Genomic DNA, 22,261 nt, shown 5'->3' on the forward strand with positions numbered 1-22,261 from the left:
CAGTTGAAATTTTCACAGATGATGTATTTCTGTTGCCGCTATAACAACAAATACTAAAAACAGAATAAAATAAATATTCCCATACAACAAACGTGATTTTTTTGCCGTTTTTTGCGTAACGGTACGGAACCCTTTGTACGCTAGTCCGACTCGCACTTGGCCGATTTTTAATGTCTATCATATAAAGGTGACAGGTCAACTGCAGTTTTGATGCCGCAGCTGTATCCGTCTATTTCCTTGATAAAATAAGCGACGCGACGGATATGTTAGGTCAGGTCAGGGTAGGTAGGTGCGACGACGAGCGAAGCGAGGAGGAGCGTGCTAGGTTAGTCGTGACTAAAACTGACTTCATAATGTTAATTAAAAAAAAGAACGTTATAACAAAAAGACGATGCATCGTCTAGTCAAAACTAGTTTTCATCGAGGTCTTTCGGAAAACTAGTTTTAACTAAGGAAACGGCGTTTTCCCTAGTTAAAACTAAGGTTTTTACGGTTACATACAGTATATTAAAGATCTTAACTGAACCTACTTTAGACGATACTGGTACCTACCTAAGAAATCGTCAACCGATTACAACGCGGTAGCTCTGGGCATCTGCTGACTGGACTGGACATCGGACTTCGTTCTTATTACGAAATATACTTGTAGCAACATTATGTCAAATCAGAATTAGGTTACAATTGATAACTTCTCGTACATAAATGACAGGAATCGAAGTTGATCCCGGACGTGTTACGAGTTACGATATTTAGTCTACCAGTTTACATAACTAGACTTGAGTACTGGAACTTATACAGTGTGTAAATCCAATACGGGCAATAAATTAATTCACATAATTATAGAATTCATCCGTGTAATCTTTCATTAAGAAGTTTTTTTTAAGTTACACTTTATTATGACCACGTAATTAATTTTTCAAAATTTACCGAGCAGCAATGTACTGCAAACATTACTAGACATAACATGACATGACATTACAAGATACGATCTTTTTATAGTAACTGCCAACAAGCGTTGACTGTATTTAAGCTGATATAAAGATATAAAGTATAGTTATAAATCATCTAACGTTGGGCTTCGATTTCGATATTATAACGCTAGGTTTAGTATAAAATATTTCATTCGATTCAACCTTAAAATTTAAAATTTGATTCGTTCTCTTAAATGGAATCTTTAATTGTCGAAGCGAAATTAAATTGGTGTAAAAACTTTATACGTTTTTTATGTGTAGGTAATCTTCGTTGTAACCTTGACCTTGTACATGATTGTAACACTTATGTAGGTATTCGATTGTGTTAGTATTAGTAGTAGGTAGCGATTTTTAGGGTTCGGTATCTCAAAAGGAAAAAACGGAACCCTTATATAGGTTCACTCGTGCGTCTGTCTGTCACAGCCCATTTCCTCAAAAACTACTGGACCAATTAAGTTGAAATTTGGTACACATGCCTATGTAAGTTTGTGACCCAAAGACGGACATGTAAAGTAAACAAATGAATTTTAAACATAACGGGTCGTGTCGTATCAAACAGTCAAAGAGCTGCCGCAGGATAGGGAAAGCTGGAAGATACTCCACCGACAAGAGAATAACTCTTAAGGGTCCCCGGCCAGCTCGGTTCTCCATACAAACGTAGTTCCGCTCTCATTTTAAAACGAGTAGCGAGATTGATCTGAAACTTTGTATTCACAATAGGATAAGGTATATCTAGGTCTGTAATTAGTTTATGTAGCTTCAGATACCATAATTAAAAAATTACAGCGAATTTAAGTTTTTCATACAAAACTTGTTTTTTCTCTATTTCGTTTGTTTTATAAACTGGGGCTATATAAACTAATTACAGACCTAGTATATACCTCATGTCATTTTATGTGCAAAGTTTAACTATAATCCAACACGACTCTTAAGTTAATGATGATGATGACGTTTTCTGTCAACAGTTGTCATCTTGGGGAGGGGAATAACAACGATTTAATCAAATACTTATTCTTCCTCCTTGACCTTTTTCCCATTTACTTGTTTTTGGCTATTTCAGCGTCTGTATTAACATCTTTCATGTCTTTTTCGACTGTCGTCAGCCAAGTGGCAGGTGGTCTTCCACTTCCTCTCCTTTGTGTCGGCACATTTAAGGCTAACTTGACCATATGATCTTCTGGGCGACGTATGATATGCCCGTACCACCGGAGACGATTTTCTTTAAGTTTCTCGGATATAGGTGCGACTTTAAAAGTTCCTCGTATATAGTCGTTGCGGATTCTATCCAACAGTGTGACTCCTCCCGACCAACGCAACATGCGCATTTCTGTGACATGCATTTTGTTTATGTGTTGTTTGCATGTTGCCCAACATTCCGAGCCATACAAAAGAGCAGGTCTTATTGCACTTTTATAGATTTTCCCTTTAACTTTTATTACATGGCAACAATTGGCAACATGGATTTAATCAAATACACTAATTATAAATACAATGGTCACAACTTGGTCAAGAGAACACAAGTCGGAACAATAATCATGTCATACTTAAATATGATAAACCATTGGCGTTTGTCATTGTCTAAAACAAAGTATTCAAGAGTATTCACGCACTATATTTGCAATAATCTAGTCTCTAATTGCGGCTTGCGAAACCGTATTATTATATACATAGCGACACCATAGACATACATTCTAATAGTCTTCGCATTCATCACAATTTGTTTTTGTTTTGTTATGGAAAATGTAAGTTATGGAAATGTTTGTAAATCCGTCAATAAGGCCGGTGATAGACGTCCGGTGTTTTCGCCGGACAATGGACCGTGTTACGTGACTACGTCAAATTTTGTATGTGGCTACCGACAGGTACACCCAAGAATACAAGACATTATCGCGTAAATCGGACAAATCCGGTGAAAACACCGGACGCCTACAACCCACCTAACAATTTTTTACGAGCCCTAATACAAAACAACTATTAGGTATATACATATATTTTTTTAAATGTTTATTATACTTTTTAATCGATAGACCAGGTAATGGGACATATTATTATTTGTTTCATCTATTTGATATTGGATTTTTATGGAAATTACGCACTAATCAATATCCTACTAACTGTCCTTTTCTATTATTTCACTTTGACACTCATGGGCTCAAAGCAGAATAGTCTGCTCAATTACGGCCGCGTCGCTATACTGATGATATTTTTTACCCCTTTTGAATTTTTAATAGACAATAAACGCATTTTTTAAATAAACACATTTTCTTGCAAAATGTAACAGTTGAAGCACTGTTCAAAATTAAGAAACCAGCAAATTGCAAATACGTACCCATAATAATCGTTTTGTTGCCATGTAATAAAGGTTCGTTTGCGTAATCTTTTTGGATATATATGTCTGCGAGCTAAACATACTGTGAAGTTTTATATAAGTATAATAATGCGTACGCAAATGCTACAAGTGCAACGTCTGGCTCAAAACGCACGTTGCAAATAAGTTTTCGGACTCATTACTCTTCAAAATACTTAACTTTTCTGTAAAACGTAATTAGATACCCAGTTAAGTAACGTTTTAACGTTATAATTACGAGTATGTCACTACATACACTGATTACTGGTAAAATGTTGTAAGTGGGTCGTGAAGTGGTCGTTTAAATATTAAGGATGAAAGTTTTATATGTTTGAGTTGTTAGTCTGGGAAAAAGTTTATTACTTACACTATAAAATACTGTGGTATTTTAAAAACAATATAAAATGTTTTATTCAGCAACATATTTTTATTTTATTTTTTGTTATTTTAAATTTATAAAGCAAATTGGCATATGAAGGGTGTGTATTTAGATGATAAACCGAAACCATTGGTGCTTGACTCCAGGGAGTTCCTGAATATAGTGTTTTGTAATTATCCTACATGTTAGCCCTTACAAAAATACCTTTTTTTTTATTAAAAAAGAAGGCAATGTAAATCACAAGCTCCTTTAAGTCAGTAGCTAAAAACATGTTGCATGTTGCACTCTATAGTGCACGTACGTTAACGTGTACAAAAACGAACATATATATGTAATTCAGTTTTTATTTTCTTTTTTTACAGTTCTTTTTATAACAATAACATAACCACCTGGAAATTCTTATCGTTTACTTCAACAACATTTTACACCTAGGCCGGTAACTTTACATGACTCTTAATATCTTACAACCCAACAACAAATAAATAATAAAAACAACCAAACTTTTGATTAATATCTTACAAAGTAAATTCTTGAGTGGTAATATGAGGAAGCCTGTTCAGAGTCTAACATGGAATTATCTTTCTTACTTGATGGTTCTTCGGTTACCGAAACAGGTTCTTTTGGGACGTTATCAGTAGATTCTGCGGATACTGGTATCAAGACCATACCTTCTGCAGCTGGCATTTCAGCAGACGGAGCGTTTTCCATTATCATTGATACAACGGCGGGCATTTCTTTAACGGGAGTTTGTTCAGTTTCTACCTTGACAGCTGGTTGCGTTTCCTTTTCTCCTACTTTTTCAACTACGGAAACTTTATCTTCGCCTTCACTTTTAATATCATCGGAGTTTTCAGATGTAATCTCATTTGCAGGTTTGTTATTTTCCTCAACAATTACATTATCCATGTTTGGTGTTTGATGGTATTTGTAATCCTTTCCAGGGAAATAGTGGTTAATTTTAACGCCATGACCAACGGGATAAAAATGTCTAGCGTGACCGCTGTAGGAAACAGCATGATTTCCGTGCATATTGATAGTTTTGCTCACAACTGCATTAAACCTGAAGAGAAAATAAACGAATATAATAAATAATAATATGACAGTTGTATAAGAATACAGCTTACAGGATCGTAGCAAAATATTAAACTTTCATAATATATTTTCACTAGATAGAAAATTAACAATGTTGTTCCATATCATATCCATAAGTACTAGATATATTATGAAACAGAGTGGATATATTTAGTCCTTAAGAAATATCTTTAGTTCCCAAAAAGTTTACTGTGAGTTAAACTCAAATTTCTGTAGGTTTACAGTTTTTATATATGAGTTTAGTCCAATAAAGTCATTTGATCCTCATAAAAAAGAAGGAACGGCATTTAGTTATTTTTGAAATAGATGACAGGATATCGTGTTTGTTCATCTGCACACACATAGCTTTTAAGGAATAAACACTCACCCGTTATGGTCATCGGCGTCGTACTCCACTTTGCGCAGGGAACCGTCTGCTTCAACCAGACTGTACTCCCCTCGCACGCGGTCACCATCCCTAGACTCCCTGTGGTGCTTGTGGTCACCCGTCTTCTTGTCCGACACCGAATACTCGAAGTTATATTTAGGATACGTCTGCAATAGGAGCTTAATTTTAATAAACCGACTAGAAATTAACGACCGGGAAATTATGAAGTTAATTATGTCAGATTTACCATCTTTATAGATTTTCATCATCTATAAATAAAACTATTCAACTGAGAACTACCCGATTTTTCAACAGATATTTAGTCATATAAAATCTAATAGTGCACAAAAGTGATGTATTTTTAATTAGGACATCATGTGGACGGACATGGGAGTTACAGTTGTCTCAGTAGTGAATAACTATGGGTTTAATAGTACTTTAATCCAGTTCCATGTAACAGTTGTCTCAGTAGTGAATAACTATGGGTTTAATTGTACTTTATTGTATTCATAAAGTGGCCAGGCACTGCAGCTGGGTGTACAATATAATACTTAGTACATTTTGTATTTGTACTCACGAAATAAGAGTCATATTTGTAGTAGTCGTGAGAGCTCGGCGGATGATACGTCTTCACCATTTGCCAACCTTTAGGGCTGTTGATGTCGACGTCCGATCCCTTGTTCCCACTTGGTCTGATAAAAACTGCGGCCACGGTGCTCACGAAGCAAATGAATATTAAGACCTAAAATATATAAAAATAAGTAATGTAAATTAAATATTAAGAAATACAAAATATATATACTTTGAGGTTTAACTTAATTTATTACCTTTCCAGACATTTTGTTTCACTTGGTTTAGTACCGTCCTAAACGGAATAGAAGAAAGAACTGTTGACTGTGCGTAGATTTTCTAACCAATTTATACTTTTCCAATTCCTATTGTAAAAATTGTTAAGTCTTTGTCATCGAGCGCTGATCAAGATGCGGATAGAATAGAGCGGATCTGTCATTCGTTAAGTTCCGGCAAAATATTAATGCAACCAATAGTTAGACTTCAAAAAATAATAACGCGCGTCATACATATAGGTATGTTGGCTGGTAACCTGATGCACGTGTGTGGTATTAAAATACTATTATAGGTATGATATTATGTAGCAAGGGTTACCTTGGGGCATTGTACAAGAACCAATTTTAGTAAGTATATACCTATATTATTATTTTCAGCTTGCCTAAAACAGAATCTGAAGAATATTCGGTACATCTTAGGTACAGTCAAGGGCATAAATATATATACATTTACAAAGTTAAAAATATGTGTATGCTCTTACACCTTAGACAATAGTCGTATTTATTAATTTTTGAGCCATTTGTCTGGATCGATATTTTTGTCTTCTACTGTACTTATGAATATTGTGTTATAATATTATAACTGAATTCTACGCACACGAACTTACACGAAGAGGCCTGATAAAAATCAATTATCGAAAGAGTAACGTAGGCTACAGGTCGCAGTTAAAAACTTAATTAAATACCAACCTGCTAAAGCTTGGACTTTTTAGCCTTTTGCCTTTGGTTATTTCACTATTCCTTAACTTTTTCACCTCTCACATGTAAATAACTAGCACTCGCTTTCAAAAAGTCATATAAATAATTATGTACGAAAAGCATCTGCCAACGTGGAATACTTTCCAAATATATATATCTCTACAGTTCGCATTCAAAAATATCTGTCACAGAGGCTAATTGTTTTACATAAATGTAGAGATATCTCGTTTTGTTAGGCTGTTAGATAATGTTTATTTTTATCTTGTAAGTTAATATCGTGTCAGACTAGCTTTTCGCTCAATTTTCCGTACCTAAATAATTTTGAGGGTTTGGGTAAGTATTTACCGACATAGGCACGTTTACACAACGTTATGGAAAGCCTACTTGCTGGTTGCTGGTATGTGTGTAACTTTAAAATACTCTACATTAAATTTTCAAATGAAGATACGGTACTAAGGCTGGCAAAGCTAAATAAATCTCACTTGTATTAAATACCTTATCCATGTTATTACTATCTGGAACATTTGTAATCGTATCATCACATTACGTTTCACAATCAAAAAGCAAAGGAACCATTGACACAGCTTTTGGGGACAGTTGACTAAAAATTAAATTTAACAAAACGTTTCACTTAAAACCTATAGTTAGTTACCTAGTTAGTTTTAAGTAGGTAACTAACTAGGGTTTACTTTGGTTGTAATACTTTTCGATACTTTCAGTTAATTCGTTTGTCATTGTATTGATATTTTGAGTATTATACGTAAGTATTACACACACCTTCAAGTGTAACATTTTTTAGCCACCCCGCATGACACACGTAAGTGACATTGAAAAATCGGTTTGTACTTAGTGGTTTCGAGTTTTATTATCATTATTGTATTCATTATTTAAATTTATTGGATTTTGATTTTATTGTTGAAAGTTTTGTTTTTATTTTTAATGTATTTACTAACACATAGCTATAACGATGGTACTAACAATATTGTATGGAATTTTGAATGTTCTGAAATAAAGATTTTTTTTATCGTTATACGCTGTGAACATTCCTTTTCACTTAATATCGGAAGAGTGTTACTAGTTAAATCGAATAATAAGTATGCAGAATAGGTATTTTAATTAAGATAATACTTTTCGATTGTCATAAATAATGTTTATAATTTATTTTTATTCATTCTTCAGCCGTCATTACGTTCAGTAGACATAGAAACTAACCGAACTAAATCATTACGATTGTACTTAATTTGTTATTTATCTGAACTAATAAACTTCCTTACGGATCACTATTTTTTAAGCACTTGTTTTGGCCTAACTTCCCCTTTCCGATTCCGTTTCTAAAAATAATAATTATTTCACGAAAGAGAGCGGAATCTTGCAAATGTTATCAGAATATCGCATCACCACAATTCAATGGATGCTGCTAATTCATTGTCCCACTCGGTTGGTACCTACTAATTCGATATTTGCGGTTGTTCTATCTATCTATATAAAAACTGCTACTTAAAATAAAACCGGGTTTTAGTACTGTGCTTAGTAATAGCTGAGTGAGATAAAAAAAAAGTACAGATTAACACATGTTTGCCCATGCGATGGCAGCTAGGTCTGTTTAGAACAAAAGATTAGACCAGGCCGAGACTCACGTTAGACCGGGCCGGGGCCGGGCCGGACCTTCCGGCCCTTCGTTTTCTATGGAAAGCATCAAGTGATCACCGATCAGCCGTCATAGAAAATGACATGTCGGACGCCTCGGCCCGGGCACGGCCCGGTCTAGCGTGAGTCATCCTTAAGAAGGATCATTCAATTCTTAAGGGCTTCAAGAAATTATCAGGTGAAATTTTGTGTCAATCGCTTTACATTAGAGGATGAAAGAGACCCTGCTCCGATAAGGGAAACAATCAGGAAGTGGACGTCAAGTACCGCGGTGTCAGATATTTCCAGGATCAGGTAACGATAAAAATGTTGTAAAGCCGTAAGTAGTTGGAATTATACGATTTTTATTATTGCTGTAAGTAAAATTTAATAACTAAGGCCCACTTGCACTATTCCACTATCCCGTGGTTAACCGGTTAAACCTGAAGTTGCCATGGTTACCAGTACATTTTGACACTTGGTTAACGATCTAACCGCTTAACCCCGGGTTAGTGGGATGGTACAAGTGGGCCTAAGAATCTCTCCGGAATAAAACGTAATTGCTAAATGTATAGTTTAATAAATATTTGTAATATTAAATATTTTAATCTACACATTTCTTGACTTAATGGTGGTAGTAAGTGGGGGCAGAGTAGACGACGGGAGCGGCCTTGACGACGACGGGGGCGTGCGTGGGGGCGGTGTTGTGCACCACGGCGTTGAAACCGTTGTGGGGGTCAGCGGTGTACTCCACGGTGCGGATGGATCCGTCAGCCTCCTTGAGAGAGTAAGAGCCCTTCACGACATCACCGTCACGGGTCTCGTGCTGGGACTTGTTGTCGCCGGTGTGTCCGTCAGCAACAGAGTAGGAGTACTCGTACTTGGCTGGCTGAGACTGGAAGCGAAAACTTATTAAATTTTTGTGCTCAAAATAACTAGAAATTCCTAAAAATTTTTATATTCTCGCATCCCAAAAAAAAAAAATTAGGTAGGTAGATTACGGCAACGTAGCTAAATACAAAATATGAAAAACTTACGATTTCCTCGTGGGCGACGGGAGCGGCGTAGTGGACGGCAGCGGGAGCAGCGTGGTAGGCGACGGGAGCGGGGGCAGAGTGGTAGGCGATGGGAGCGGGGGCAGAGTGGTAGGCGATGGGAGCGGGGGCAGAGTGGTAGGTCACGGGGGCGGGGGCGGAGTGGTATTCAACATGCGCAGGAGCGGCGTGGTAGGCGACGTGAGCGGGAGCGGCATGGTAGGCGACGGGGGCAGCCACCAGCTTGTGGGCCAGCTGGGGCTGGTCGTGGCGCACGATGCTCTGAGAGGAGACGGCGGCGGCCGAGGAGTAGTGCGGCTCAACTAGGAGACCGGCCTGGGCTACTGCCGCGAACGCGCAAAGGGCAACGATCTGTAAAATACATAGGTAGTTAATTAGTTTCATGAATACTACTTATGTTATATATTGTAATAATATACCAATAAATGATTTCAAAAGTTGTAGTTTTTTAAATCCTTTTCGACTTACTTTGGAGAACATTTTGTTCTTTGCTCAGATACGTTACAAATGTAAATGATAATTTTCGAGAGACAAGCCCTAGTTTTTATACATGCGAATTGCAAATGGGTAAGGTCATGCTCGAGTATAGTATGAGACAGCGGCCGAAGTGGTCAAGCGAGCTTTTGGCACAACCTTGCCCGGGTTACGCGTGCGCAAGCGCGCATTCTTCCTAGAAAGCACTTATGCTAAGAATAGCCTGGGCGTGGTGCAAATTACTTGTTTTCTTTCTTAAATATTTAACCCTCAAATAGTAGAAAATCTTTCTTGAAAAAATAATAATATATTTTTGATTAATAAAACGGGCCCATAGGCACATTAGGTACATAAATATATGTCCAAGAAGGTCAAATTTGACAAGGTGTAACTACATAAAATGTAGGGAAATATTTTGTATGTGCACTTGGCGTGATTTTGAGAAAAATGCGAAAAATGCATTACACTGTGGACGATAGTAAAGTCTTACATAGGAAAATTCTAAATAGTGGTTCATCGCGATGTGCGTTTTCGTATCTTTTTATCAAATTTTGGATAGTTCGGTTTGTAAGAACATTCAGATCTGTAATATTATAAAATTTACCAATATCGTGCAAGTCAGTGCACACTTATTACGCAAATTCAAATATGCGAAGGTGACACATTGAACTCTGTGCGATATTAAAATTGATGTTGTTGATAAAAACCATCCTATGTCCATCCCCGGGCCTCAAACTATGTCCATTATACCAAAGTAAATCTTTAATCGGTTCAGCGCTTTAAGCGTGAAGAGCTAACAGACAGTTACTATCGCATTTTATTATTCTATATCCTTCCCCACATCTAAAACTATCCCGATACCAAGTTTCATCTAAATCGGTTCCGCGGTTATTGATTCCCCATACAAATTTCCACACCATTTATAAAAAGTATCCTATATCCTTTCCCGGCACTCAAAATATCTGTATATCAAATTTCAACTAAATCAGTTCAGCGGTTTAAGCGTGAAGAGGTAACAGACAGACAGACAGTCACACTTTCGCATCTATAATATTAAGTACTAGCTTTTGCCTGCGACTTTGTCTGCGTGGAGTTAGTAATTTGGGTAGCTTATGTTTTATCCAATATGCTTTTTATTGATTTCCCATACAAACTTCCACCCCCCTTTTCACCCCCTTAAAGGTGATTTCTGGAATTAAAACTATGTCCTTCCCTGGGACTCAAACTATCTCTATACCAAATTTCAATTAAATCGGTTCAGCGGTTTAAGCGTGAAGAGGTAACAGACAGACAGACACACTTTCGCATTTATAATATTAGTATGGATGGATGTCTGGTGTTAAATAGGTAGGTATTAGATTAACTCTCAAATGAATAAAAAATTAGGATTGTTAAACGTAACATAAATTATTACCATAGATTTAGACTTAGATTAGAAGTTGTAGGTACGTTGGTAGGTACATGGGAGGTATGGTAAAACCTAACATTTATAAAACTCGCTTACTCATTAAGCTTAAATCTTTAACAAAATGAACACTAATAGACCTAATAGTAAAAAAAACAAGTGCAGTGATATACACGCATCAGCTTTCAGCTGCTAGTGTATTAAACAATATAATATAATAATAATAATAAATAAGTTTTCGCAAAGCTCATTTTTGCATGGAGTGAGCACTCAAAAGCTTACTTATTTTTTTATGTCATTACTAACCACTTCGACTGGTTTGTCCGATTATAAGTCCTTTTCACCTATTGTACCTATTCGCATATTTAAACACTCCTTTTTTTCATGTATCGGGAAAATTTATATAATCATTATTATATGTACCATTTCTATTTCACCTTGTGCTGACTTGGTATTATCAAAGAGGATATAATAAGATAGAGCGGTACTGTCATAGTAAATTTTGTAACCACTGTAAATTCACTGCCATCTATCGACATACTTCAAAACTAAAAATGAAGATTTATAAAAATACGTTAAATTGTATTTAAATATGGATAAATGATTTTTTATTTGCATTAATTATTTTTATATGGTTTTGACCCATGTTCTTTCACTGATATGCGTTAAAATTATAAATAACAAACGAAACCGTCAACGCCCTCTATACGAGAGTAGGCTAAAACTAGTGGCGCCATCTGATCGAGAATCAAATTTTCGTGATTTTCGAGGCACGTTTTTTCCTTAGACTGTATCCATCTATTACGGAGTTATATCTATCTTTGTATGTACCATTTCTATTTCACCTTGTACTGACTTGGTATTATCAAAGATTATATAATAAGATAGAGCGGTACTGTCATAGTAAATTTTGTAACCACTGTAAATTCACTGCCATCTATCGACATACTTTAAAACTAAAAATTAAGATTTATAAAAATACGTTAAAATGTATTTAAATATGGATAAATGATTTTTTATTTGCATTAATTTTTTTATATGATTTTGACCCATGTTCTTTTACTGATATGCGTTAAAATTATAAATAACAAACGAAACCGTCAACGCCCTCTATACGAGAGTAGGCCAAAACTAGTGGCGCCATCTGATCGAGAATCAAATTTTCGTGATTTTCGAGGCACGTTTTTTCCTTAGACTGTATCCATCTATTACGGAGTTATATCTATCTTTGGTATTATAAAATATGAATCTATATATCGTGTACGCCAACATCGCCCCTGTTGATAGTTCAGAGCAAATCTTTCTATTGTTACTTTTGTAAGCGTGTTTTCTAGAGGATTAAGAGTCACACGAACCTAGCCGCCGCCAAGTTACGCTCTCATTTTAATACGTCAGCCTAATATATCAGGCTTTGACATGAATATTCAAGTAACACATAAGGTAAACGTACTAATAGTGCTCGACATGCTAATACCCACTAGATAACACCCTCCTGTCACCATTATTGACAATAATTTAAGTTTAAAGATGCCATGTACTGGGACCGTGACGAGCACTAGTACGTTTACCTTATATTTATATTATGTCTGGTACTGGTTTTTGTTGATAGGAATTGAGTAGAAGTTTAACATACAAAACTTCTAGTCGCTCTATATTTTTACCATATTTAGCTTGATTTAGCATACCAAATGTCATCTTTCAAGTAGCCACCTATTGACGCTAACTCTGCACATACTGTGACGCTGTGACGGAACAAAACGTGGAATTGCCATTGCACACGTCATATTTTCATAAGAGTTTGACGTTTAACCCCCTTATTCATAAAACTTGCGCCTGATTTATAAACTGTAATAGATGTCATAATTATATTTAAAAAAACGTGACGAAGCCCTCCAGTGGTGAAGGCCGGATCCGAACCGGCGTCTTTAGCTGTCGCGGCTAACGCCATGAACCCCTAGGTCTTTGACCAACTCTAAGGGCAAGCAGGGCGGAATAACGATATAGCGAGAGAGATTGGTGCTGCCATCTATGAACAACTTTGGGAACAAATCAAATTATTTTATTAAGTACTAGCGACCCGCCCCGGCTTCGCACGGCTAGTTCAACTAATTCATACAAAACCTTTACAAATTATACATATAAACCTCCCTCTTGAATCCACTATCTATTTAAAAAAAACCGCATCAAAATCCGTCGCGTAGTTATAAAAATCTAAGCATACATAGGGAGAGACGGACGGACAGACAGCGGAAGGCGACTTTGTTGTATACTATGTAGGTAGTGATTTTAATGTGTTTTTTTAAGTAGTCACACTACTATATATAAATAATAAACTGTAATAGGTGTCATATAAATATTAAAGAAGTGACGAAGCCCTCCAGCGGTGAAGGCCAAATCATCTACCCTATCGGGCCTGATTTAATTAGTTAAATTATTTTTTATCCCTTTCTTACAAATGCATAAGTCAAAATCAGAGATACAGACAAACGATTCACATCTAATTCAGGCCTGCCGGGCTAGCACATGATTGGCACGAGAGTATCTCGCCGCGACATAGACTACTGGTCCCCCTTTAATTAATACAGTTAGTAAAAGACGGGTAGTCTATCTCGCGGCGAGATACTGTCGTGCCAATCATGTGCTCGGCCTACAGTAAAGCGTTTATGAATAACGCCATAAGAGGACACTATCATCCTAACCTATCGGGATGTGATGACAAATTTTTTTGGTGTTTGGGTGGCTGTCGATTTAGTATACAATCCTGTTTGTAAAACATGTGATCTAAAAACATGTACCGAAATATGTAGTCTAATTTAAAGTTAAATAAAAAACCGGACAAGTGCGAGTCGGACTCGCCCACAGAGGCTTCCGTACTTTTTAGTATTTGTTGTTATAGCGGAAACAGAAACTTTCAACTGTCTGGTTATCGCGGTTCATGAGATATAGCCTGGTGACGGACAGACGGACAGTGGAGGCTTAGTAATAGGGTCCCGTTTATAACCCTTTGGGTACGGAACCCTAAAAATGATTTGCTACGCTATCGTACAATGATGCGGAAGATACTATACGTTTTCATATTTAGGTCTATCGTCAACTTGCAACTCTCGCTCTCTTGCACTCACACACGTACAGGTCAATTCGAACAACGTGACAATGACAATTACCAGATACGAGAACAATACGAGATCTAATAGTTACGTTATAGTTTAGTTCTCAATTAGTTATCTTTTGCCAAGGGCCTGACACTCTTTGATAGAGAAAGATAGTCTTATTGCGATTCCTGTAAGAGGAAAGAGAAAATAGTGCCATGCTTTGTCCTATCACCGACCGGGTGGCATCATAGGTAGGAGGCGATGGCAAAATACCGAAATTTATAAGAGCGAAAGAGAAAAAATCCTATGCTGCCCAAATTTTATATGAATATTCTATCTCATACCCCCGGTCGCTCGGTGGCGCGTCTATTTATATAGGTAATGGGCTGGCTGTTCGATTTTAAGCTGTCGTGAGACATACTACTTAACATTCAACTATTCAACTTGAGAAAGGAGACCAAGGCTCTCCGAAACATGTCGCGCGAGTGACTAAAAACACGTGGTATACATAGCAGCAGCAGCAGCAAAGTTAGTAGCAACACTAGCAACATTACCTAGCGTTCGTATGTCTATCGTTTTCAGAGGGCCTAGCGAATTGACGTCATTTACATAAAACGCCAACCGAAGAATTAAATCCGTTATCTCTACACATTTTAACTTTCGACTGGTAATTAATCCATTCTGAGTTTTTTTTTGAAAGAAAACTGTGAATTGATTGTGTGATTGTGTGTGTGTGTGTGTGTGTGTTGCGCTAGAAAACATAATAATGCCGAAAACTTTTGTCCCCGGATAATTATTAAATTGACTGGGTGAAGAATTAAATACAGGATAATTAAATACAATTTTTTTTATTATATATGTATTTGCAATAAATTAACTAGTCATCATTAACTGTTTCTTTGGTCGAATTGCTTAGTGGTGGTAGTAAGTGGGAGCGGAGTAGACGACGGGAGCGGCCTTCACGACGACGGGGGCGTGGGTGGGGGCGGTGTTGTGCACCACCGCGTTGAAACCGTTGTGGTCGTCAGCGGTGTACTCCACGGTGCGGATGGAGCCGTCAGCCTCGTGGAAAGAGTAAGAGCCCTTCACGACATCTCCGTCGCGGGTCTCCTGCTGGGACTTGTTGTCGCCGGTGTGTCCGTCAGCCACGGAGTAAGTGTACTCGTATTTGGGGTGGGCCTGAAGTAAATAATAGTTATTAATTTTAAGATTAAAGGCAGTTAGCCCATAGGTAAATAGACAACCAGAATGATTTTCTTACAATTTCTTCATGAGCGATGGGAGCAGTGTAGTGGACAGCAGCAGGAGCGGCGTGGTACGCAACAGGAGCGGGCGCGGCGTGGTAGGCGACGGCAGCAGGGGTGGCGTGGTAGGCGACGTGAGCGGGAGCGGCGTGGTATTCTACGTGAGTGGGGGCGGAGTGGTAGGCGATGGGGGCAGCCACCAGTTTGTGGGCCACGGCTTGGGCCTGGTCGTGACGCACTATGCTTTGCGAGGAGACGGCGGCGGCCGAGGAGTAGTGCGGCTCAACCAGGAGACCGGCCTGGGCCACAGCCGCGAAGGCGCAAAGGGCTACGATCTGTAACATCACAAGTATCACAACAGTTTTAAAACATGGCTTCAAGTGCTAAACAAGGAGGACATTAATGAAACATAGTGTCATAGAAAATAAATATGTAAATTTCTGTGCACTCACTTTGGAGAACATGTTTGTATGTTTCACAAATGTGAATGATAAATGTGACACCCCGTGATCTAGTTTATATACTCGCAATTTGCACTAAGGAAGGTCAAATTTAAGCGAATCAACTCAGTTCAGTGGGCGTGGTCGGGCGGGCTTTCAATGCTACCTCGCCCTAGGTTAAGGCGCGCTTCATGCGTTTGTGATGTATTATGTGATAACAACGTCTAATTAGTAGGTATTCTATTTCCGAAGTAGGTTTCAGAGTTCCCGGCAAGCTTGGTTCTCCATACAAACGTAGTTACGCTCTCATTTTAAAACCGCTAGCTAGATTGCTCTGAAACTTTGTACGTAATTCCATTGTAAAATGGAATAAGGTATATCTAGGTTTGTAATCAGTTTATATTTATAACTTTTGATATTTCGAAATATTGTTGACCGAAGCGTGGCGAAGGTATGCATGTAGGTCTAATATGTAGCAAAATGCCCGAGTCTAAATTTTGACTCGGGCATTTTGGTCTCGTATGTTCGGATGTTCTACAGGTCACAATTCTCAACCGATTGTAATGTAATTTTGTGACCAGAATCTATGATTATTTTTTTTTGGTCTGGTCTTTGGAATTTTTTCAAAATGGCGGTTGTGATAGCTCACGCCTAAAATATGTCGTATGAGTCGTATCGATATCATAAGTTTTTTCTTTTTGAGACAATAGGTTTGGGGAAAGATTTTTGTTTGACTATTAAAAATAACCAAAATATTTAAGTAGTAAGAAAATAAATGAAGAGATAAAAATTGCCGAAATAAGGAAATTGCTTTCTAAACTTGTTTTGCAAGAAGTTCTGTTGCAAATAAATGTATGCTAAGTATTTGTTGAGTTGGGAAATTATTTAATTATTTAGCGCTTATGTTTATGGGATTAATTGTTTGCAAAATGAAATTTTTGTAATCCAGTAGTAATCCTGTTATGACGACTGAGGTTTATGTATTTAACCGTTATTGAGATACAACAAAACGAAAAAACTAATAAATAAATAATTGTTGATTATTTGTTGTTATATAGACAATATAAATAAGAGTGAGCTGAGCGGTCAAACCCGATAAGTTGAGCAAATGGATTATTGAAATTGGAACTATAGGTATGTGTGAAGTTCAAACATAAAGGAAAAAAAAATTGACATCGGATTTGACCGCTCAGCCCTCAATTACATTCTGTACTAAATTTCATCCGTCCATATACTACAGGTTACGAGATAGGTAAAGCCTGACCAGGAGTATATGATCACGCGCCATGTTGCGGAATTTCATTGGAACTAAGTTTTTCATACTAAACTGAACTGTCACCACTTACATGATAATAACAGCGCCCTCTTGACAATGATCATATATTTCTGGTCGGGCTGAACGACGCGTATATAGACCTAAATTATTACGTAGCGCCAATAAAAAAACAATTTGAAAACTTCAATAGTCTACATTTTACGATGTTTGAGATATTTTATAGCCCGCTGACAAATGTAGGTAAGAAATGAACAAACGAAGGATGTTTTTCGAGCTTTTATATGTAGATACATACTTATGTACCTAAATAGGTTTACATTAAGGTTTAGCAGCAAATTGAACACTCCTAATAGGCATACTTACCTCATGAACTTCATCTTAAAGTTCCACATGTTTTTAATGTAGATGCCTGTTTAATTAAATAGGTACATGCCTTTAGAAATGTGAATAAAAATTGTTAATCCTTTCATCTGCGGGCGAGACCCGAATCGGGCATCAGTCTTTGCGCAATTTTAAATTCAAATGTTTGAACTTCAAGGTCACTATTTAAACAAAATATCTTTGACAAGCCACAGATGAAAGGATATATAGGTATATAAGTGATAGGCTTAAGGTACCATTTCTATTCAAACTGTACCAGCATTCCTGCTGTAGTATTGTGGCGCGACATTACTGCTTTACTGCCAGTCGAAATCAATGTTGACGGACAAATCGTTGACATTTCCGGAAGCAATTGTTAAATCTGGGCGTAAAGGAAAACTATAAGAAGATCATACGAAGATGTATATTGCCTAGAGAATAAGCACGGATAACAAATTTAGATTATTCAGCAGCAAGGTCGAAAATAATGTGACGGCATCACGCACGCGAATAAAAGCTGCGTTTATGCAGTTACCTATAAAACAAGATTCTTTCAGTTTACGAAGACACGTTCTAACAGAAATAGTCTGAATCCGTACCTTAGACAATTTACAACAGTGACAACTCATTGTGTTTTTCGTGCTTTGTGCTGCTTAATGTAAGCTGCTGGAGGCCACTCCTCAACCGAATTCCAAAACCTGGTAACTAGTTCATACTTCAATCTAACCTCTAATAAACCCTGTTCCCTCCTTCACTTGCCAAACAGACTCTGGCACACCCACTGTCAGTAGAAAAATCTAATTAAAAAATGTAAGCGAGAAGGTTTGACCTAATTTTCTCCTCACCGTAGAAAATATTAATTTTGCCAAAATATGGATGACACCAAATGTCACATTCTCCTAATATTATTTATCATAAATAATAATAACAGTGACATCCATTGTTGGTATTAAATTTATTTAATCCTAATGCGCAGCTTACATTTTTTATAGACGGTAAAATATGGTAGAAAATTTCAAAAGTATCAAGACCATTGAATCCATTATCTGTGGTGTTGTTACATACAGATTTTTCAAAAACGACTTCCTCTCGGGCCTGCAGACTTTTCTTGGTCTAACTAAGAATAAATAAATATTTGAGGACAATCTTACACAGATCGCCTAGCCCCGAATTAAGCAAAGCTTTTACGGTTGGTCCTAGGCGACGATATACATACGTATATAGATAAATACATATATAGATAGAAAACACCCATGACTCAGGAACAAATATCTGTGTTCATCACATAAATAAATGCCCTTACCGGGATAACCCGGGACCATCATCGACTTCATGCCAGACCGGTCGTCATTAATGTTTTAATCAGGTACCTACTCGACCTTTTAAAACATTGCAAAGTTGTATTAAATGGATGTGCGGTTTCGATGTAAGAAAGGATGTGTCGATTTCTCAGACACGCTATCTATTAAATGATGCCGTATCGGATGTTACTTACATCTGTGCTTGTCGATTAGTTATGATTTTATGAATGACCGGCCTGATTTACACAGTACATAATTATTATGTCATTTCGGCCACTAAGTGGCACAGGCGTTCGAACTTAAATCTAGAGGGCGGCGATATAAATTGTCCTGTTAGGAATCTATATTCACCACTAGGTTTTTGATAAAAATATAACAGTATAAAATACTGTAAACACGCCAAAAAAATTCCGCGTTTGAACTTAATTATGTTTTCTGAGGCTGATCAAAAGGCGGACTGACCGCTGCGAAGATGGCGATAATCCAGTCATAATCGCTCGCAACTCACTTGTATATCGCAAAAAATAAATATGCATTTTTATTTTTGACACTTTTTATGTATTGCATGAAATAAATAAATATTTAACAATTATCGCCAGTTCCTTTCTATGATCTTTGGTAACAATTTCCCTAAATATATTAGTGGTGGTAGTAGGCGGGAGCTGCGTAGACGGGCGCAGCCTTGATGACGGCGGGCGCGTGCGTGGGGGCGGTGTTGTGCACCACCGCGTTGAAGCCATTGTGGTCGTCTGCGGTGTACTCCACGGTGCGGATGGAGCCGTCAGCCTCGTGGAAAGAGTAAGAGCCCTTCACGACATCTCCGTCGCGGGTCTCCTGCTGGGACTTGTTGTCGCCGGTGTGTCCGTCAGCCACGGAGTAAGTGTACTCGTATTTGGGGTGAGCCTGCAACCCAATGTTTGGTAAATATGATGCGACTTACACAGGACACGTACACTATTGAATTTTGTTTTGGCCACAACTTACGATTTCTTCCTCATGATGGGCTACGACTTTAGCGATAGGGGCAGAATAGTGGATGGCAGCAGGAGCAGCGTGGTAGGCGATGGGGGCGGGGGCGGCGTGGTACGTGACGGGAGCGGGAGCGGCGTGGTAGGCGACATGAGCGGGAGCGGCGTGGTAGGCGACGGGGGCAGCGACCAACTTGTGGGCCACGGCCTGAGGCTGGTCGTGGCGTACAATGCTCTGCGAGGAGACGGCGGCAGCCGAGGAGTAGTGCGGCTCAACCAGGAGACCGGCCTGGGCTACTGCCGCGAAGGCGCACAAGGTGACGATCTGAAAACGAAGTTATTATTTGAGTATACTTTATGTTTATTTATTTAATAAATTGGCATTTATTTATTTATTGGCTGTTGCTGTACTCACTTTGGAGAACATGCTTGGTAGTTGGTTTAGCTTCAACGTCTATCTAAAGTCTGAATGATGTATGTGTCGTATTGAAATCTGATTTTATACTTACTCGCCATCCACTGTGCAAGCATTCCCAATCAGGTTGTAATGCGACCTTGCCTCCGGCCAGAGGCGCGAGCTTACGTATTAGTTCATTCAAAAGTACGACATGACATCCTCCTTAAATGTAACAATTGATTGGTGATCAGTGAAACAGTTAAAAAACCAGCCAAGATCATGTCGGGCTTAACTTCTTTTTAACTGATAATGTTCAAAATAGTTTTCATTAGAATTTGAATTTTATTGAAATGATCTTTATTTTTGCGATGTTTTTTTATTCACGGTTTAAAAGTTATTACTTAGACAGATTTTTTTTGGACTCACGGAGCGATTATTCCCTAACATACGTAGGAATTTGATCAAAAATGGTTTTACGTGTACGGTAGGTATACCCACTCACACTAAAAATAAGTAAAATAACTGATAATAAAGAAGCGGCAACTATTGCATAATAAAAAAATTTTTTTTTTTAATAGCTTTGTAAATCTTATAATGTTTTCCTAATTATGTTTAGAAATTTTGTGGCCGAGGTCCTCAGAACTAATGTAAAAAAATAATTGTTTGCAGGTAACTAGGTTTTGACTAAGAATTGATATTTTCATTAAATTGGTAAACCTACTAAAATTGTTTTCAATGGGTTACTCACATACAAGTAATTAAGATGGAAAAAAAAACGCTTGACATGTTTTAATCCAATAAAATACTCGACCAGTAAAGGCGGTGCAGCCGGCGGTCCACCGTCAGGAAAATCCTCGAAAATTGGATCTAAACATGTACTTATACCGTTTTTTTTCGACTTAATAATACGTGAGTAGGTAACCCGTTGAAAGCGATCTTAATATGTTTGAATCTCACGGGAGTTTTATGGTTCGAATTGGTAAACCTGTTTCATGATACTTGCTTTTATTTTAATATTTGGTTAATATTGCCAAAGAGGATTTCAAGTAGGTACTTATTTGTTTTTCTATGGTAAATAATTTTTCAAATATTACTACTAAAACCAGGCTTACAATATCGTTTTCACAAGATTTCATTTAGTTTCGGCTGTGTGTTCTCTTGTCTGTAGTCAAATCTTGCTAGTTTTTGACACAATGTTTTCAGGAACTAAAATTTATCAACCTCATGAAATTTTGACTCGTAGCAATTTATCTTAATTAATAGTGACTGTACAACGCGTATTCGGGATTTCTTACGTATGTAGAAAAAAATCTGACAAAAACACTTTTTCATTTCTCATGCTTTTAAAGTGCTTCGTTGTTGTTCTAAAAAGTGTGCAGAAAATGATACGTTTCTGCTTTAGAACACTGTACTTTCTAACTTTGTATGTTTTTGTTTTTTATTTTTACTATAAATTTATGCAGTTAAAATTTTGGTTTTAAATGGATTTGTTGTACAATTTCCATTCTGATAATTAAACCTACCCTCAAGAAAACTACTGAAGTTTATACTTAGCCGTGTTTTTAGGGTTCCGTACCTAAAGGGTAAAAACGGGGCCCTATAAATTACTAAGACTCCGCTTTCTCTCTGTCTGTCTGTTCGTCTGTCACCAGGTTGTATCTCATCAACCGTGATAGCTGATAGAAGAAATTGTTAGTTGAAATTTTCACTGATGATTTATTTCTGTTGCCGATATAAGACCAAATAATAAAAACAGAATATATATATTTAAGTGGGGCTCCCATACAACAAACGTGATTTTTTTGCCGTTTTTTGCGTAATGGTACGAAACCCTTCGTGCGCGAGTCCGACTCGCATTTGGCCGTTTTTTTTAAATGCACTGTACCTATTTTACTTTCCTCGTATTCGAAATGAAAAGTAGTG

At 37.4% G+C, this 22,261-nt stretch overlaps 3 protein-coding genes across 4 annotated transcripts; all 3 read right to left on the reverse strand.

The window, feature by feature from the left end:
• Positions 1-4,204: 4,204 nt before the first annotated feature.
• LOC134742811 (uncharacterized) lies at positions 4,205-6,113 on the reverse strand. Its single transcript, XM_063675998.1, has 4 exons — positions 5,984-6,113; positions 5,734-5,898; positions 5,157-5,323; positions 4,205-4,757 (listed from the first exon to the last, which is right to left on the reverse strand). The coding sequence occupies exons 1-4, from the start codon at positions 5,993-5,995 to the stop codon at positions 4,205-4,207; spliced, it is 897 nt and encodes a 298-aa protein (XP_063532068.1). The 5' UTR covers positions 5,996-6,113.
• Positions 6,114-8,897: 2,784 nt separating this feature from the next.
• Positions 8,898-16,181, reverse strand: LOC134743125 (cuticle protein 7-like). 2 transcript variants are annotated; one of them, XM_063676467.1, is made up of 4 exons: positions 16,049-16,181; positions 15,614-15,931; positions 9,364-9,678; positions 8,898-9,221 (listed from the first exon to the last, which is right to left on the reverse strand). In XM_063676467.1, exons 1-4 carry the CDS (start codon positions 16,058-16,060, stop codon positions 8,952-8,954), a joined length of 915 nt encoding a protein of 304 aa, XP_063532537.1. In that variant the 5' UTR covers positions 16,061-16,181; the 3' UTR covers positions 8,898-8,951. The 2 variants fall into 2 exon arrangements, with proteins under 2 accessions (XP_063532537.1, XP_063532536.1); XM_063676466.1 differs by lacking the exons at positions 15,614-15,931; positions 16,049-16,181 and adding an exon at positions 9,850-9,871 and having other exon boundaries at positions 8,901-9,221; positions 9,364-9,732.
• A 3,327-nt stretch (positions 16,182-19,508) lies between these two features.
• LOC134743131 (cuticle protein 8-like) lies at positions 19,509-20,368 on the reverse strand. The gene is made up of 3 exons (XM_063676472.1): positions 20,357-20,368; positions 19,958-20,266; positions 19,509-19,876 (listed from the first exon to the last, which is right to left on the reverse strand). Exons 1-3 carry the CDS (start codon positions 20,366-20,368, stop codon positions 19,613-19,615), a joined length of 585 nt encoding a protein of 194 aa, XP_063532542.1. The 3' UTR covers positions 19,509-19,612.
• Positions 20,369-22,261: the final 1,893 nt, after the last annotated feature.

The sequence above is a fragment of the Cydia strobilella genome, chromosome 7, assembly GCF_947568885.1.
Source record: "Cydia strobilella chromosome 7, ilCydStro3.1, whole genome shotgun sequence".
Classification (NCBI taxonomy): Eukaryota; Metazoa; Arthropoda; class Insecta; order Lepidoptera; family Tortricidae; genus Cydia; species Cydia strobilella.

Bases quoted from the DNA above. Each gene is read 5' to 3' on its own strand.
- LOC134742811 (XM_063675998.1), bottom strand. The intron at 5,324-5,733 runs GTGAGTACAAAT...CTCCTATTGCAG, and splicing joins ACAAATATGACTCTTATTTC to ACGTATCCTAAATATAACTT. The intron at 4,758-5,156 runs GTGAGTGTTTAT...TTTTCTCTTCAG, and splicing joins GACGCCGATGACCATAACGG to GTTTAATGCAGTTGTGAGCA.
- LOC134743125 (XM_063676467.1), bottom strand. The intron at 9,679-15,613 runs GTAAGAAAATCA...CTCCTAGTTGAG, and splicing joins CCATCGCTCATGAAGAAATT to CCGCACTACTCCTCGGCCGC. The intron at 9,222-9,363 runs GTAAGTTTTTCA...TTTCGCTTCCAG, and splicing joins CCGTCGCCCACGAGGAAATC to TCTCAGCCAGCCAAGTACGA.
- LOC134743131 (XM_063676472.1), bottom strand. The intron at 19,877-19,957 runs GTAAGTTGTGGC...ATTGGGTTGCAG, and splicing joins CCCATCATGAGGAAGAAATC to GCTCACCCCAAATACGAGTA.